The following is a 14,804-nucleotide window of genomic DNA, read 5'->3' as shown; positions in this document are numbered from 1 at the left end:
ACCATCGATAGTATCGATAGTTTGCGAACACTAGCTTAAAGATTTAAGTGAATTCCCCTTTAGCGCGTACAAACAATTTTTACTGGTCAAAGCAAATGTGAATAGCACTAATTTAATTCTTGTTCTTAAAAATTCTTGTTTTTCACCAATTTTAATAGTTTTAGAGATTAGGAACAAATCACCCATTTTTGTATAAGATCAATGTCTTTTTTTACACGTTTTTTTTACACGGATTCTTCTGGAACCAATCTCCGTGTAAAAACAGACTTAGGTGTGTATATATATATATATATAATATATATATAGTTTATGTTAAGTAAAGAAACGTTTATATATATGTATACACAATCTATTTTCTAGATGGCTGACGCGTTTCTATCGAACGCCCGGGACACGATCCCCATGCAAACAACGGAAAAATATTGTTTGGGTAGCGAGAAGGAGTCTATTCCGCCTGGGACAATGAATCAGAGCAGCAAGCTGGATAAAACTCAAATAAACAGTCAGGTCAAGAGGTCCAGGCAATTGCGAAATGCGGCCAAAATTCAACAACAAAAACAGCAAAGTGAACAGGAATCATTAGGTAATATTAGGGAAAACAAATCAATCGTTACGCTTATTTAATTTCTTTTTTATGATCCTAGTTTTGGCTAAGGAACATGTTTTATTCTTCTTTTTGCAAGTAACCTTGAAGTAGGCGTTTTCAATTAAAAGTTTGGATTCTCTATTAAGTTGATGCTGTGGTTAAGAATATGTTTATACAAGAGAAAGTATTTTTTTTAAGCTGCTATTTCTTCAAAATATGTCGCAAAGGTTTTATCACAGAAATGATTTTTTTTTAATTCTATTTTCAATAGCAATCAGAATACATGACAATTCTATGAGCTATTTGGCTTATGCCATTCACTCACACACATACACACACACTTTCAAACACACATATAAATTTATCGGATAACTATTACAAAAATATTTAGAGAATCACTTCAATAAGTGATTCTACTATTCTGTTCAAATTGTGAGATTTTTAAGGTTCTCCATATTATCTTAGGACAGCTTCTTCTTCAGTCTTCTTGAAATTGGTGTCATTAAATAAAACATTTTTCTGTATTTTATCTTTCTAAGTAAAAGTGCATTAAATTGAAATTTTTAGACATTGATATAAAAAAGTATTTTAAAATGGTTTGTGACGTATTTTTGTTTGTTGAATGACCAATTTGCAAATAATGTTGTTTTAAAAAAGTGGAAGGTCCAATTTTGGAAAATTGGATTATCTATTGAATCGACAGTTGATGCGATTAAGGATATTTTTTGCATGAAAATTTCTTTTTAATTGATTTGTTTTGAAGGTGTTTTTTTTTAAATATGTAGCCGAGACTTTTTCCATTTAAATTAAATAAAACATCTTTCTAAATGAAAGTGCATTAAATTGAAATTTTTAGACATTAATATCAAAAAGTATTTTAAAATGGTTTGTGACGTATTTTTGTTAGTTGAATGACCAATTTGCAAATAATGTTGTTTTAAAAAAGTGGAAGTTTCAATTTGGGAAATTGGACACTCCATTGGGTCAACAGTTGAAGCGTTGGTTAAGTTTATTTTCAGCATGAAAAATTATTTTAAATGATTTGTTTTAAAGGTGTTTTTCTTTTAATTAAATAAAACATTTTCTGTCTTTTATCTTTCTAAATAAAAGTGCATTGAATTAATTAAAAACTCTTATTGTTAGACATTGATATAAAAAAGTATTTTAAAATGGTTTGTGACGTATTTTTGTTAATTGAATGACCAATTTGCAAATAATGTTGTTTTAAAAAAGTGTATTAAACTAGTTGAAGGCGCATTTAGCCTGAAGGCAAGTTGCATGAACTTCCCGAAATGTGTAAATAATATACTTAATCGATCCAATTTTAGAATAAGCAACTTGATCCATTCCCAACTAATATCTTTCGAACAGTTTTTGATTTTTTAAAATCGGTTCGGTAGGATGAGCTTAAATGTGGACGAAAATTTAACACTTTTTTTCAACAGTTAATTACAAGAAAACGGCTCGGTAGATTTTCACCTAAAATTTATCAGTATCATTCCCAACTAATATCTTTCAAACAGTTTTTGATTTTTTAAAATCGGTTCGGTAGGATGAGCTTAAATGTCGACGAAAATTTAACACTTTTTTTCAACAGTTAATTACAAGAAAACGGCTCGGTAGATTTTCACCTAAAATTTATCAGTACCATTCCCAACTAATATCTTTCGAACAGTTTTTGATTTTTTAAAATCGGTTCAGTAGGATGAGCTTAAATGTCGATGAAATTTTAACACTTTTTTTCAACAATTAATTACAAGAAAACGACTCGGTAGATTTTCACCTAAAATTTATCAGTACCATTCCCAACTAATATCTTTCGAACAGTTTTTGATTTTTTAAAATCGGTTCGGTAGGATGAGCTTAAATGTGGACGAAAAGTTCAACACTTTTTTTCAAATTACAAAGAAACGGCTTGGCAGATCGTCGCACAAAACTGACAAACGATAGTCCTCATCGAAATACATCAAATGGCTTTTAAATTTCTGAAATCGGTTCAGGCGTTTTTGAGAAAACGTTGATCAAAGGTCTAATTCTGACAAATGCCAAAAAAACAATACCAATTTTTGCACACTTTGACGAATTTTTAAAGCTGAACCAGTTATCGTAGAGCCGTAATATTTTAGTATGATCTAGAAGACTATGGTATCTACTGCCAAAAAAATAATCATAAAAATTGTCGAAATTTTTTTTTTAAAAACTTTATTACAAGAAAACGGCCCGGCCGATCTCTACCAAAAACTAATCAGCACGATTCCCAACCAATATCTTTCGAACAGTTTTTGAATTTTCAAAATCGATTCAGAATTGCGGGCTAAAACGTAGACGAAAAATTTTTCACTTTCCTGCGATTTATAAAGAAACGGCTTGGCCGATCGTCGCACAAAACTGACAAACAATAGTCCTCATCGAGATACTTCGAATGGCTTTTAAATTTTTGAAATCGGCCCAGCCGTTTTCGAGAAAACGTCGATTTACGGCAAAAAATCTGTTCACATACACGCACACACACACATACACACACACACACACACACACATACTTTTTCCAAATTTGGTCTCATTCGATTCAGAATGGCTTGAAACGTCGAGAAAACGTAAAATTAGAGAATCGGATTTTTTGATGAAAACATAAACTTCTCCTTCGGGAAGTTAATTAATAAATAAAAGGTAGACATTGATATAAAAAAGTATTTTAAAATGACTTTATGACGTGTTTTTTGTTAGCAAAATAACCAAACGCTTTTTCTAAATTAAATAAAAACGAAAACAATCAATAAATTTGTCCAATATCTATTTTTACCGTATTAAAGTATACCTAAAACTCGCATAACTCGCATTAAATTGTATTTTGAATAATTGTTTTTATGAATCATTTTATATACTTTATTATTTCCTGAAACGCCTACGTAGATCCTGAACATTAATAACTCAAAATTATTCTATAAATCATACTAATAGTGAAATCGAATAAAATTATGATAATAGTTCTTTTGGAAAAGATGATGTACTTAACAAACTGTTTAACCAATTTGTTAACCGATCTATAAAATTTTAATTAATAAAAAGTAACTTATAAAAGTTAATGACTTTTCATGAACTGCAATTAATTTGTTGTTAAGTTTGTGAGAATTACACATTAACAGGTTTAATTCTGAAAATGGAATCGCATGAGAGCTTAAGACGTACATTTAACTAATCTCATTGGTAGAACGAATTCAAGCATTTGAAGCAATGTAAATAGTTTCTATAAACAATCCGTCTAATATTATGAGATGAGCTTTTATGAGGTTAAAATAACTTTGATGTCATTTATTCAATAGACGTATTTTCAGATGGATTTGACGTTTACAATATCGAGACGGCTATGCCAGTTATTGATTTGGATGCGATCGAAGCACACCTCAAGGCAGCTAAGGACGAAGAAATGAGGGTAAGAAATTATTTTTTTATAATATATATATATATATATATATATATATATATATATATATATAATATATAAGTCCAATTGCTTTTTATCGTGTTCTAGCAACTAGTTTAATTTCGATTTCTTCTAACTACTATAAAACTTCTTTAAGTTTGAAAGTTTCAAACTTTCTGCATCATTGTACTGTGGATTAAATGAAGCACTTTGAATTCTGTACTATAAGTATACAAACATTCACGGAAAAGGAAAAAAAAACGAAAGCCACCAAAGCAAAATAATATTAATCTAGATTCATGCACATAGTTTAATTTTATTTGATTCGCTTCGCTTAATCTTGCGATTTGAACAGGGTTAGATTAGTAATATATCTGCATATATCAAATAAGAGGAGTAATTTCATAATATTTTGTTAAGACATTGAACTCTTTCCTCATAAAGTTTTATCAAAACCGCCAAAAACAGCTTTTTAACTTTCCGTAGTGCAAGTTATAGAATCGCAAAAAAATCGAAAATGAAAATTTTTATATATATTTACGTTTCTGAATATTTTGGCATACCTTAGAAAAGATGGATGTATGTGTATGTTTGTGTGTGTGTGTGCGTGTGCGTATGTATGTGCGGATACAAATTTTCGTCGACGATTTCGGGAATACCGATCAACCGATTTGAATAATTCGAATATTCGATAAAAATATTCGATTTGTATTGATAAGGAGACGTGCTGATTAGTTTTTGGCAAAGGCAGGTCTAGTCGTTCCGAAAATACGGGGCAAAAAGTGCCAAAAATGGTAACCCAGTTTTTAAGAAAACGGAGCGTCCGATTTTAATAATTGAAATAACATTTTACTTGTATTAACAAGATGAAGAGTTGATCAAATTTTCATGAAGGCAGGTTTAGCGGTTTCGGAGATCTAATTAAAAAAGTAAAAAAAAGCCATTTGGCGGTCAAACATGATCATTAGACATATGCACATCAAATTATCAGATATTTTATAGAGATTTTAACAATAAGTATAAATTTTGTTTAAATTCCTATGGGTTCCGTACCAATGTTTATCTCTATGCATGTGCGTATGTATGCAGTCAAAGCAGTACGATTGCTTTGAAAAAAAAGTTCAAAATTTCCAAAATATGTGAAAATAAAGAAAAAAGTAATTTTTTGTCGAATTTATAGTTTCTCAAAAATCTAATTTTTTAGAAGTAAATTTTTTTCAAAAATCTTAATCGTTTTTAAAAAAATAATAATTTTTGGTACGGGAAGTTCCAGCAATTTGCCTTAAGGCACGATGCCATGCGCCCCACTGGTTCAATACTTACCTAGTTACTAATATCTAATCAGCACTATTTTTAACTCATATTTTTCAAACGGTTTTTACGCATTTTGCACTTTTTTGCTAAAGAAACGACTCGGCGGATCGTTGCCAAAAACTAATCAACGCAAAATCTATCAAATTTTTGAAATCGGTGCTATAAAAATGACGATTAAAGGTTCAATTTTACACATTTTACTTTCAATTTTGGTCTCAAATGATTCAGAATGACTTGAAACGTCGAGAATACGTAAAACTAGCATATCGAATTTTATGGCGAATATATGAACTTCTTCTACGGGATGTTAGATGATATAATGGAAAATATCAGTAGCCCCCAAATCCACTCGTTAAAGGCGTCCATGATGATAGTTGCAATTTTTTATACATATGAACATTATATAGATAATATATAAATATTATATAAAATATATATTTTGTAAATTATTGATTATACTATTGAACACTGTTATTGAAACGAGTAAAGATTCGTCACGTTTATAAACAAATTTTATTGTCAGTTTTCACTAATTCAAAGAAGCAGTCAATTCATCATTGAACTCGTAATGATATTCAAGAGAGTGATAAAGAACTGATTTTAAAATTAAAATTTGGTTGAGAATCGACCTGATCAGTTTTTGGTAAAAATTCGACGATTTTCATGAATTTTTTTTGGTGATAGATATCATGGTCTTCTAGATCATATTAAATTGTTACGGCCCTACGACAAGTCATTTAATTTTGAAAATTCGTCAAAGTTTGCAAAAATTAGTATCGTTTTTTGGCGTTTGTCAAAATTAGACCCTTCATCGACGTTTGCTTGAAATTTAAAAGCCATTTGATGTATCTGGATGAGGATTATCGTTTGTCAGTTTTGTGCGACGATCTGCCCAGCCGTTTCTTTGTAATTTGTAAAAAAGTGTTAAACTTTTCGTCTCCATTTAAGCTTATACTACCGAATCGATTTTTAAACATCAAAAACTGTTCGAAAGATATTGGTTGGAAATCTACCGAGCCATATATCATGGTCTTATAGAACTTACTGAAATATTACGGCCGTATGACCAATAGTTTAATTTTAAAAATTCATCAAAGTTTGAGAAAATGAGTAATTTTTTGACGTGTTAAAATTAAAATTAGACGACTTGGTATAACGATATGGTACTTGCTCTTAATGAACATTAAGGTCCTACGGAAACTGGTTCAATTATAAAAATTGTTGATTTTTGAAAATTTGCTTTTAGAAAATACTCCGAGTTAACGTGTTCGTTCGTTTTCAATTATGTGTAATAAATCCACTCGGAATACTTTTAATCACTCAATTTATTTTTTATTGATTAAGTCGATTATTTACACATATCGGGAAGTTTATGTGACTTGCCTCAAGGCAAAATACCAATACCAACTAATTCATTTTTATAAATAATCCATTTATTGACAGCCCTCGATTTATGATATGTGTGCTCATCCAATGAAGAGACCTCGAAATAAAATATAACATGCTAGTTCTGCACAGTTCAACGCATTGGCTTTCACCGCGAAAACGCGCACCATTCGACATCACATTCATTGTAATTATTTTGCCTCAGAAATATGTTATTGTTTTCAAACGTGGTCAGTACTGTTAAATACTTAAAATAGTTACAATCGTCCTATTATCAATCTTTTATTATATTGCTAATTAATTTAATGGCGACTTCCTATGAAATTCATTTCAATTGTGTGTGATTTCTTTTCTGTAATTGTGGAGTGTTACTGTTATTATTTTGTGCTTTGAGAATGGGTTCATTGGCAAATATGTCGAAAGCTATTAAAAGACATTACAAAAAGGATTCACGATTTGTTATGGATTTATACACATTGACTTATGATAATCATGAGTCATTGGATTCATTAACCGAAGTTGTGAGTATTATTGAGCAGATTTACACAGCTTTGGTTTTTACATTGCTAGAGAATTGTGAAGAATTTATGAATTTTATTATGAAAAATCAAGTGAAAATTTATCTTTTTTTAGGTGTAGTCGTGCACAAACAGATAGTGTTTTTTTATCTAAATCGTGTTTGCCCTAATTTACTTACAAAAAAATTAACTATTAAATTAAATTAAAATCATTTTTATTGCAATTTATTTTTAAAATGCTGATTTCTAAAACTATTTACTCGTCGTGGTATTGTGAGATATGAACTCGATATTAATTTTGACAAATAGTAATATATTAAAAAATAATAATAAATATCGATGCTAATTGAAATTGCGTTTTTTTCCTTATAGTTATGTAAAATATTTAAATTATATTGGCATAATTTTTAAAAAGATAATAGCTTGGCAGTGCTGATTAGTTTTTGGCAAAGTTTAGCTGGACTGTTCCTTTGTAACTAATGTTTTTTTTTGCGACTTTAATGAAACTTTGTATTGCGATAATTGTTTGTGGTTTTAATGAATATACTAATTTTATAAGTCTAGGACAAGTGGTTTAATTATAAAAATCCATTAAAATTTGAAATGATGGTTTTAAAGCATACACCGTGTATGTTGGGTATACAATTATATATATTACTAGCTGATCTGGCAAACGTTGTTTTACCATGTAATGTTTTGCTAGATTTTTTTTTATATATAGAATTAGAGGTGGGTCGTTGACGGTTTTGCCGTCAACGAAACGAAACGGTTATCGGGGTATCGTCAACTAGTTAAATAACTAGTTATTTTTCAACTATAGTTATTTTTAACGATTCAACGCTGGCAACGTTAAGAAACTGATAGTTAAAATAACTGTTTTATTGAAAGTTGGTAATATGAAGTTTGTTCTTATAAGAGTCAAGTTGACGTTGTTAACTGATTTGATGAATAAAAATAAATAAATGTGAATTGTCACATTTATTACACACACACACATACACACACACATATATATATATATATATATATATATATTTATATATATATATATATATATATATATCACATTTATTATTATTAATAATAAATAATGGTTTAATTTGAAAAACTTAAATATTTTCATTACAGCAAAGCCGTATACTGAAACATTGAATTTACATGTTATATAAAAATAGCAATATAAAAATATATAGTTACATTAAAATGTTATAAAAAATAAAAAATCAATTTTCAGGTTTAGTTTAAAAAAATTATTACAAGACAAATGCTATGAGATTTTTATGAAAAAATATTAACCATTGAAAACTATAATAAATGTAACTGATTTTCTAAAATTAAACGATTTGGCGCGTGTTGCAAGTTTCTTTTAAGATGTACATGTACATTTGCAATATTATAAAAGCAGTAGCCTAACAATAAGCGATTTTCATAGTATTAGTTGATCCTTTCCGACGCAGGTACCTGCCTACGTTCGTTTTCGACAACGAACGAATTCCTATATCGTTGAAAAAACTAACTGGCCGCCATGTTTTCAACTGCTTCGAAACCAGTTGATTTTCAACTAGTTATTTCGTTGCGACGAAACGGTTAGTTAGTTAACGAAGAAGAAACGGTTGAAAATAACCGTTCGTTGATTCAACGCCCATCACTATATAGAATATATTGCTATGAATTTATCGAAAACTATTTATTCTTCGATAAATTCATAGCAAATTTTGTGTTTTCAAAATTAGTGGAAAATAACCATTAGTGATTTATATTTTACATTGCATTATTAAATGGTTTAATTCAATACAAACTTCCAGAGATGAAGTTTTTCATCTTTTTCAATTTATTGAGAAATTTAATGAAACATGGAGGATGTCTGACTGTGTCTAAAATGTTTAGGTTTGACATAGGTAGAACATTTGTCAAGCCTTGAAAATATATACATAGTGAATAATTTTTCTGCTAAACTTGTTCTAATACTGGAAATGTTGAATCTTAAGAGAATGAGAGCTTTAGAATCAATTTTCAAAATATTTCATTCCAGAGACCTTGTAATTTTGTGCATTGGCATTTTTACAAAAGTTGAGAAAAGCCCGTTTAATAACGTTTTTGTGTATAAATAAAAGTACAAACAAAACAACTTAATACAATTGAATTGAATAATATTTAACTAAAACATCCTGTTAAATGTAATTGATCATTATCTGTCAAAAACATATGACATTTGACGTATGAGCCACCGTCCATTGTTTTATTTAAATTACGCTTCTACAAAAATTTTCGAATAAAAAATGTAAAGTTTCTACCTATGGATTAGCACGAATTTTTCAAAACTGAGACTGGCCAATCCGTTTATCCATTTTAACGTTTTACCATACCTAACATTTTATCGAGCTTCATTTTTATATATAAGAAGATAAGTTGATTTGAAAGATTTCAATTGCAAATCGCATTGGTTTACTTTATAGTGAATGAAAAAATTTTGTTTTAAAAAAAACGTTGAATTAAATAGCTTATTCTACATTTATATTAATTAAGTCGATCATTTACACATATCAAGAAATTCATGCAATTTTTCTGAAGGTATTTTATAAAATAATTTGTCTCTATAAAATTTATACTTGGCTGTGATTTTTTTCATAAATAACGTCTTATACTAGTTTTTCTATTTAATTTACAATAGAATAAGTTATACTGCAGTGATACCAGAAATTCATGCAACTTTTCTTAAGGTATTTTTTAAAATAATTTGTCTCTATAAAATTTATACTTGGCTGTAATTTTTTTCATAAATAACGTCTTATTCTAGTTTTTCTATTTAATTTTCAATAGAATAAGTTATACTGCAGCAATACCAGAGAGTAGAAATTCATGCAACTTTTCTGAAGGTATTTTATAAAATAATTTGTCTCTATAAAATTTATACTTGGCTGTAATTTTTTTCATAAATAACGTCTTATTCTAGTTTCTCTATTTAATTTTCAATAGAATAAGTTATACTGCAGTAATACCAGAGAGTAGAAATTCATGCAACTTTTTTGAAGGTATTTTATAAAATAATTTGTCTCTATAAAATTTATACTTGGCTGTAATTTTTTTCATAAATAACGTCTTATTCTAGTTTTTCTATTTAATTTTCAATAGAATAAGTTATACTGCAGGCAGTAATACCAGAGAGTAGAAATTCATGCAACTTTTTTGAAGGTATTTTATAAAATAATTTGTCTCTATAAAATTTATACTTGGCTGTAATTTTTTTCATAAATAACGTCTTATTCTAGTTTTTCTATTTAATTTTCAATAGAATAAGTTATACTGCAGTAATACCAGAGAGTAGAAATTCATGCAACTTTTTGAAGGTATTTTATAAAATAATTGTCTCTATAAAATTTATACTTGGCTGTAATTTTTTTCATAAATAACGTCTTATTCTAGTTTTTCTATTTAATTTTCAATAGAATAAGTTATACTGCAGTAATACCAGAGAGTAGAAATTCATGCAACTTTTTTGAAGGTATTTTATAAAATAATTTGTCTCTATAAAATTTATACTTGGCTGTAATTTTTTTCATAAATAACGTCTTATTCTAGTTTTTCTATTTATTTTCAATAGAATAAGTTATACTGCAGTAATACCAACCAAACTTTTGTGAACTGGTAACCCTGTTTCATCCTACCTTCACAAAATTTTCTTCTCATCTGTGCTTCTTCTGCATCTGCAGCTGCCAAACATCTGCTCTTCCTCAAATATTTTTTATGGTTATGTGATAGTTTACTGTAAATAATAAATATGATCTTGAAATGATCTAGTTCAAATTTATATTTAGCTTAGTGTAGTTTATTTAAATAATTTATTTTAATTTTAATTCAAGAAAATGTTTGAAAAGCTCATCTCTCAAATTAAAATCACTGCTAGTGCATTAGGAGATGTTTTGAGTTCCAGAAATAATATAGATTTTAGTATCCGTGATCAATATAGTAAAATTAATAATTTATTAAGTGATTCAAATAGTTCATACGATTTTCCTCCAAGATCTCATATTAGAGGAGCTTCTAATATTTATTTGGATTTATGTGTGCCAAAAACAGATGAAGATAAATTTTTAACACATGTGCCTAAAAAGCTTGACAACAAATATGATTGTGAAGATGGAGATTTCTTTGATAGAGTAATAATTTATTTTGCATGGAATAAAATAGGATAATAAATAATTTAATTATTATATATGCTTGAATATACATGCAACTTTTTTAATAAAATGTAGAGCTCATCATATTAAAAATTAATCAATAAAGAGTTTGTTAATTATACAACAGGCAGTTAATTGGTTCATTCACTTTTGTGAATTTAAATAAACTTTATATTTTAACTAAAAATCAACAGAACTTTAATATACAGTACTCTATAGTCTACATTCTCATTAAACTTTGAAAACTTTTCAACTGCAATATTTGATCAGCTGAATTATTTCTCTCTAATAATTAATAATGTACTTTTAAAATAATGAGCAACTTATAAATGTAAGAGAGCTTTAATTATCTAATAATATTTAATTTTATTAGTCATTTAGAAATAATTTTGCTATTAACACTAATAACAAATTATGTATTTAGCAATCTCTTTAAAAAACCTTAAATATAATTTTATCTCAGATTTGTCTTAAGTTTCAATTAAATTGTTTAGAAATTATTAGCTTAGAAAAATATATTAAGAATGTTTATCGCTTAAATATAATATTATTAAATATTTAATATTATTAAACATATTTAACACAAATCTTCATTTACTCTATGTGAATTTTGCACTATGTACAAAATTTTATGGAATTTTGTCGATTTTTACAGTTGATAAACTGTTTTTTTTATTTGCAGAGGAGAACAGATAGAGAAGAAATTAGAAGGCGTCTTGCAATGGGCCCAGAACCTGAAAATTTCTCAAAAGCACCTCGAAAAAAAAGTTTACAGTCACGATTGCAAAGTGGGATGAATCTACAAATATGTTTTATGAATGATGTTTCTGATAATGAAGGTTTAACATCTGAAATAAATGTACAGGTATTATATAACCACTTATTTATTAATAAATATTTTTTATCGAGATACTAAATATTGATATTGGAAAGAAAGGTTGTACTCAATCCAAATTTAAATTTCTTTACTATTCTTAAAAACTTGTTTGAATACATTGGACTAAAAATATAAGTATTTGAACTTGTTTTAAGAATTGTAATTAATAAAAATTATTATTTCGATTGTTAAAGGAAAATGAAAAACCTGCATTAATGTCCGAAACAATAGGGTTATCAGAAAATACTATTGTACCACCAAATCACTTCAAATCTATAGATGAACCAAATACGGATGCAAATGGTAAATATTGATTTAAAGTTATTCTCTGTTTATTTAAGTTATGTAGAATATATTTAATTTTTTCTTTCATTTATAGAAAGATCTGGTTTATTAACTATTCAAATGCCAAAGACTGAAGAAGACTTTTTTGCTTGCCAAGCAAGATTGCAAGTGGAAGCGAGGCTAGCGTTAGCCCAAGCTAAACAAATGGCTCATATGCAAATGGAGGTAAAATATAAAAATATAATACACAAACCATTTTGAAGTACATAAAATTATTTTTATCTATTAGTTCTAGAATAAATTAATAACAAAATCAATATATTTATCTAGATGTGGAAATAATATTATGTACAACAACTTTCAGCAGAATTAATTAAGCAATGAAATTTAAAAATAATATGATGGTGTAAATATTTTTTTCAATTTTTTTTAATTGGAAACTAATTAAATGCTAATGTAATATGGTATAATATTTATTTTTAAATATATTATCTATTATAGTTAGAAAGGCAAAAACAAGTTTCATCCCCCATTACTGATGTAATAAGATCTGCTCTCACAACTGTTGGATGTGCATCACCTGAACATCACAGAAGACTCTCCCGGCGTTTGTTGACCAGCATGACGATTGCTCAATTGCAGGTTGTTGTTTGCCGACTCCATACACAGGTTGAAATATTTAATGAACAGTTGGTGGGCTTATTAATGAATCGTGATGAACTTCATATGAGCCAAGATAGCATGCTGGTTGATATAGAGGATTTAACCAGATACCTGTAAGTGTTTAATGTAAGTGCTTCTTTCTTATTTTGTTCGGGTTCTGTTAGTTATAAGGTGTTACCTTTTTTTATAGTTTAACTGTATTGATCAGTTTCTTCACTTTAATAGTTTTTTTACAAAATATTTATTTTTGTTTTTGCTTGCTATTATTAAGACTGCCTCTACCAAATTAATTATAATATTGCCTGAGCTATGAGTTTGGAAAATACTAATAAATTTCATTTAGTTTTATTTTACTAAATAGGTATTTGTGTGGAAGCATCAGAGATAGTGTTTTTATTTTACATCTTTTACAATCTATTGGGTTATTTAAAGCCTAAAAATGTTCTTTAGTGCATCAACAATAAAAAAATGTTTTTACAAATATTTTAGTGGTGCCAAAGATTCGACTGTAAAGAAATCAGAAACCAAAACAAGAAAGCAAAACCAAAAGAAACCTAATTTGGACAAGAATAATCATTTACAAAGGATATCGCATATGATACGAAAATGAGTAAAATTCATTAGATTAGGTTAAGTAGTAAATAAAGTAAGCGTAAAGTATACTCATGAAAATTATCAAAACTAAAGAATCGTTTTTTTATTGCAACATTAAAGTGGTTACTCATAAAATCATAAAAAGGTGGAAAGATATAAACCACAGAAATCTGTTGTTGAACTTTTCACATAAAATGAATCAATATTCATACGTATTAAAGATCTCTTACATAATTAATTTTATAATAACGTTTACTTATAATGGAATAAATTTCATTATTTTAAAGTCAACTTTAAGTAAATTTTCACTATAATTAAATTGTAAGAAAACATATACTCAAGTTATCAGATTATTTGTAATCATTTGATAAACTTATTATTTTACAAATTACTCACAATGCTGCTTAATGTCCTTCTATTTAAATACAGCCCTGTTTGCATTCTCATTGCAAAAAATAACTCTCGCATTAATTTTATATATCTGATTTGTATCTATATGAATAAATATATTGTGTATAAATTTTTTACCTAAATTATTGAGAGTGTGCTGCGAAGAGATGAAGAATTTATTTAATATTAAGATTCACTTTGTAAATATTTGTGACACTCAAAGAAAGCTCAAATTGTATTATATTATTGTTTAATATAGGATAAATAAATGTTTACATTTTTTGCAAATATTTGCTGGGAATAAATTAGCCTTTTTAAAATGATCTAGAATATTTTTAAATCTAATGCTTTATCAGGAAAGTAAAATTACAATGCTTGATTTATTAGATATCTTATTTTATAGTAAATGAGCAATTCATATTTATTAGAAACAAATGCAAAGCATTCCAGAAATAATCCTTATTATTCAATTAACATTTGGCCCCAAAAATGTTGGGATTAAAGTTAAACACTATCTATTTTCATGATGCACAATTTCAAAATTATTATTGTAATAATTTTTCAGAAACTTTATAAATTTAAAACATATT

The 14,804-nt window shown here is 27.6% G+C and overlaps 1 protein-coding gene across 2 annotated transcripts; it reads left to right on the top strand.

The window, feature by feature from the left end:
* Positions 1–360: 360 nt before the first annotated feature.
* LOC113372602 (schwannomin-interacting protein 1 homolog) lies at positions 361–13,888 on the top strand (the record flags this gene model as incomplete). Of its 2 annotated transcripts, none has more annotated exon segments than XM_026612959.1 (7): positions 361–583; positions 3,921–4,018; positions 12,088–12,270; positions 12,477–12,585; positions 12,662–12,792; positions 13,069–13,343; positions 13,720–13,888. In XM_026612959.1, coding segments are annotated over 7 exon segments (1,140 nt in total), but the record flags the coding sequence as incomplete, so codon positions are not given.
* Positions 13,889–14,804: the final 916 nt, after the last annotated feature.

This window comes from Ctenocephalides felis, unplaced genomic scaffold, assembly GCF_003426905.1.
Source record: "Ctenocephalides felis isolate EL2017-DRISC unplaced genomic scaffold, ASM342690v1 CF-g0.4_SCAFFOLD_01604, whole genome shotgun sequence".
NCBI classification, from domain to species: domain Eukaryota; kingdom Metazoa; phylum Arthropoda; class Insecta; order Siphonaptera; family Pulicidae; genus Ctenocephalides; species Ctenocephalides felis.
The sequence above is the reverse complement of the archived record's forward strand: the minus strand, read 5'-3'. Positions and strand labels throughout refer to the sequence as shown.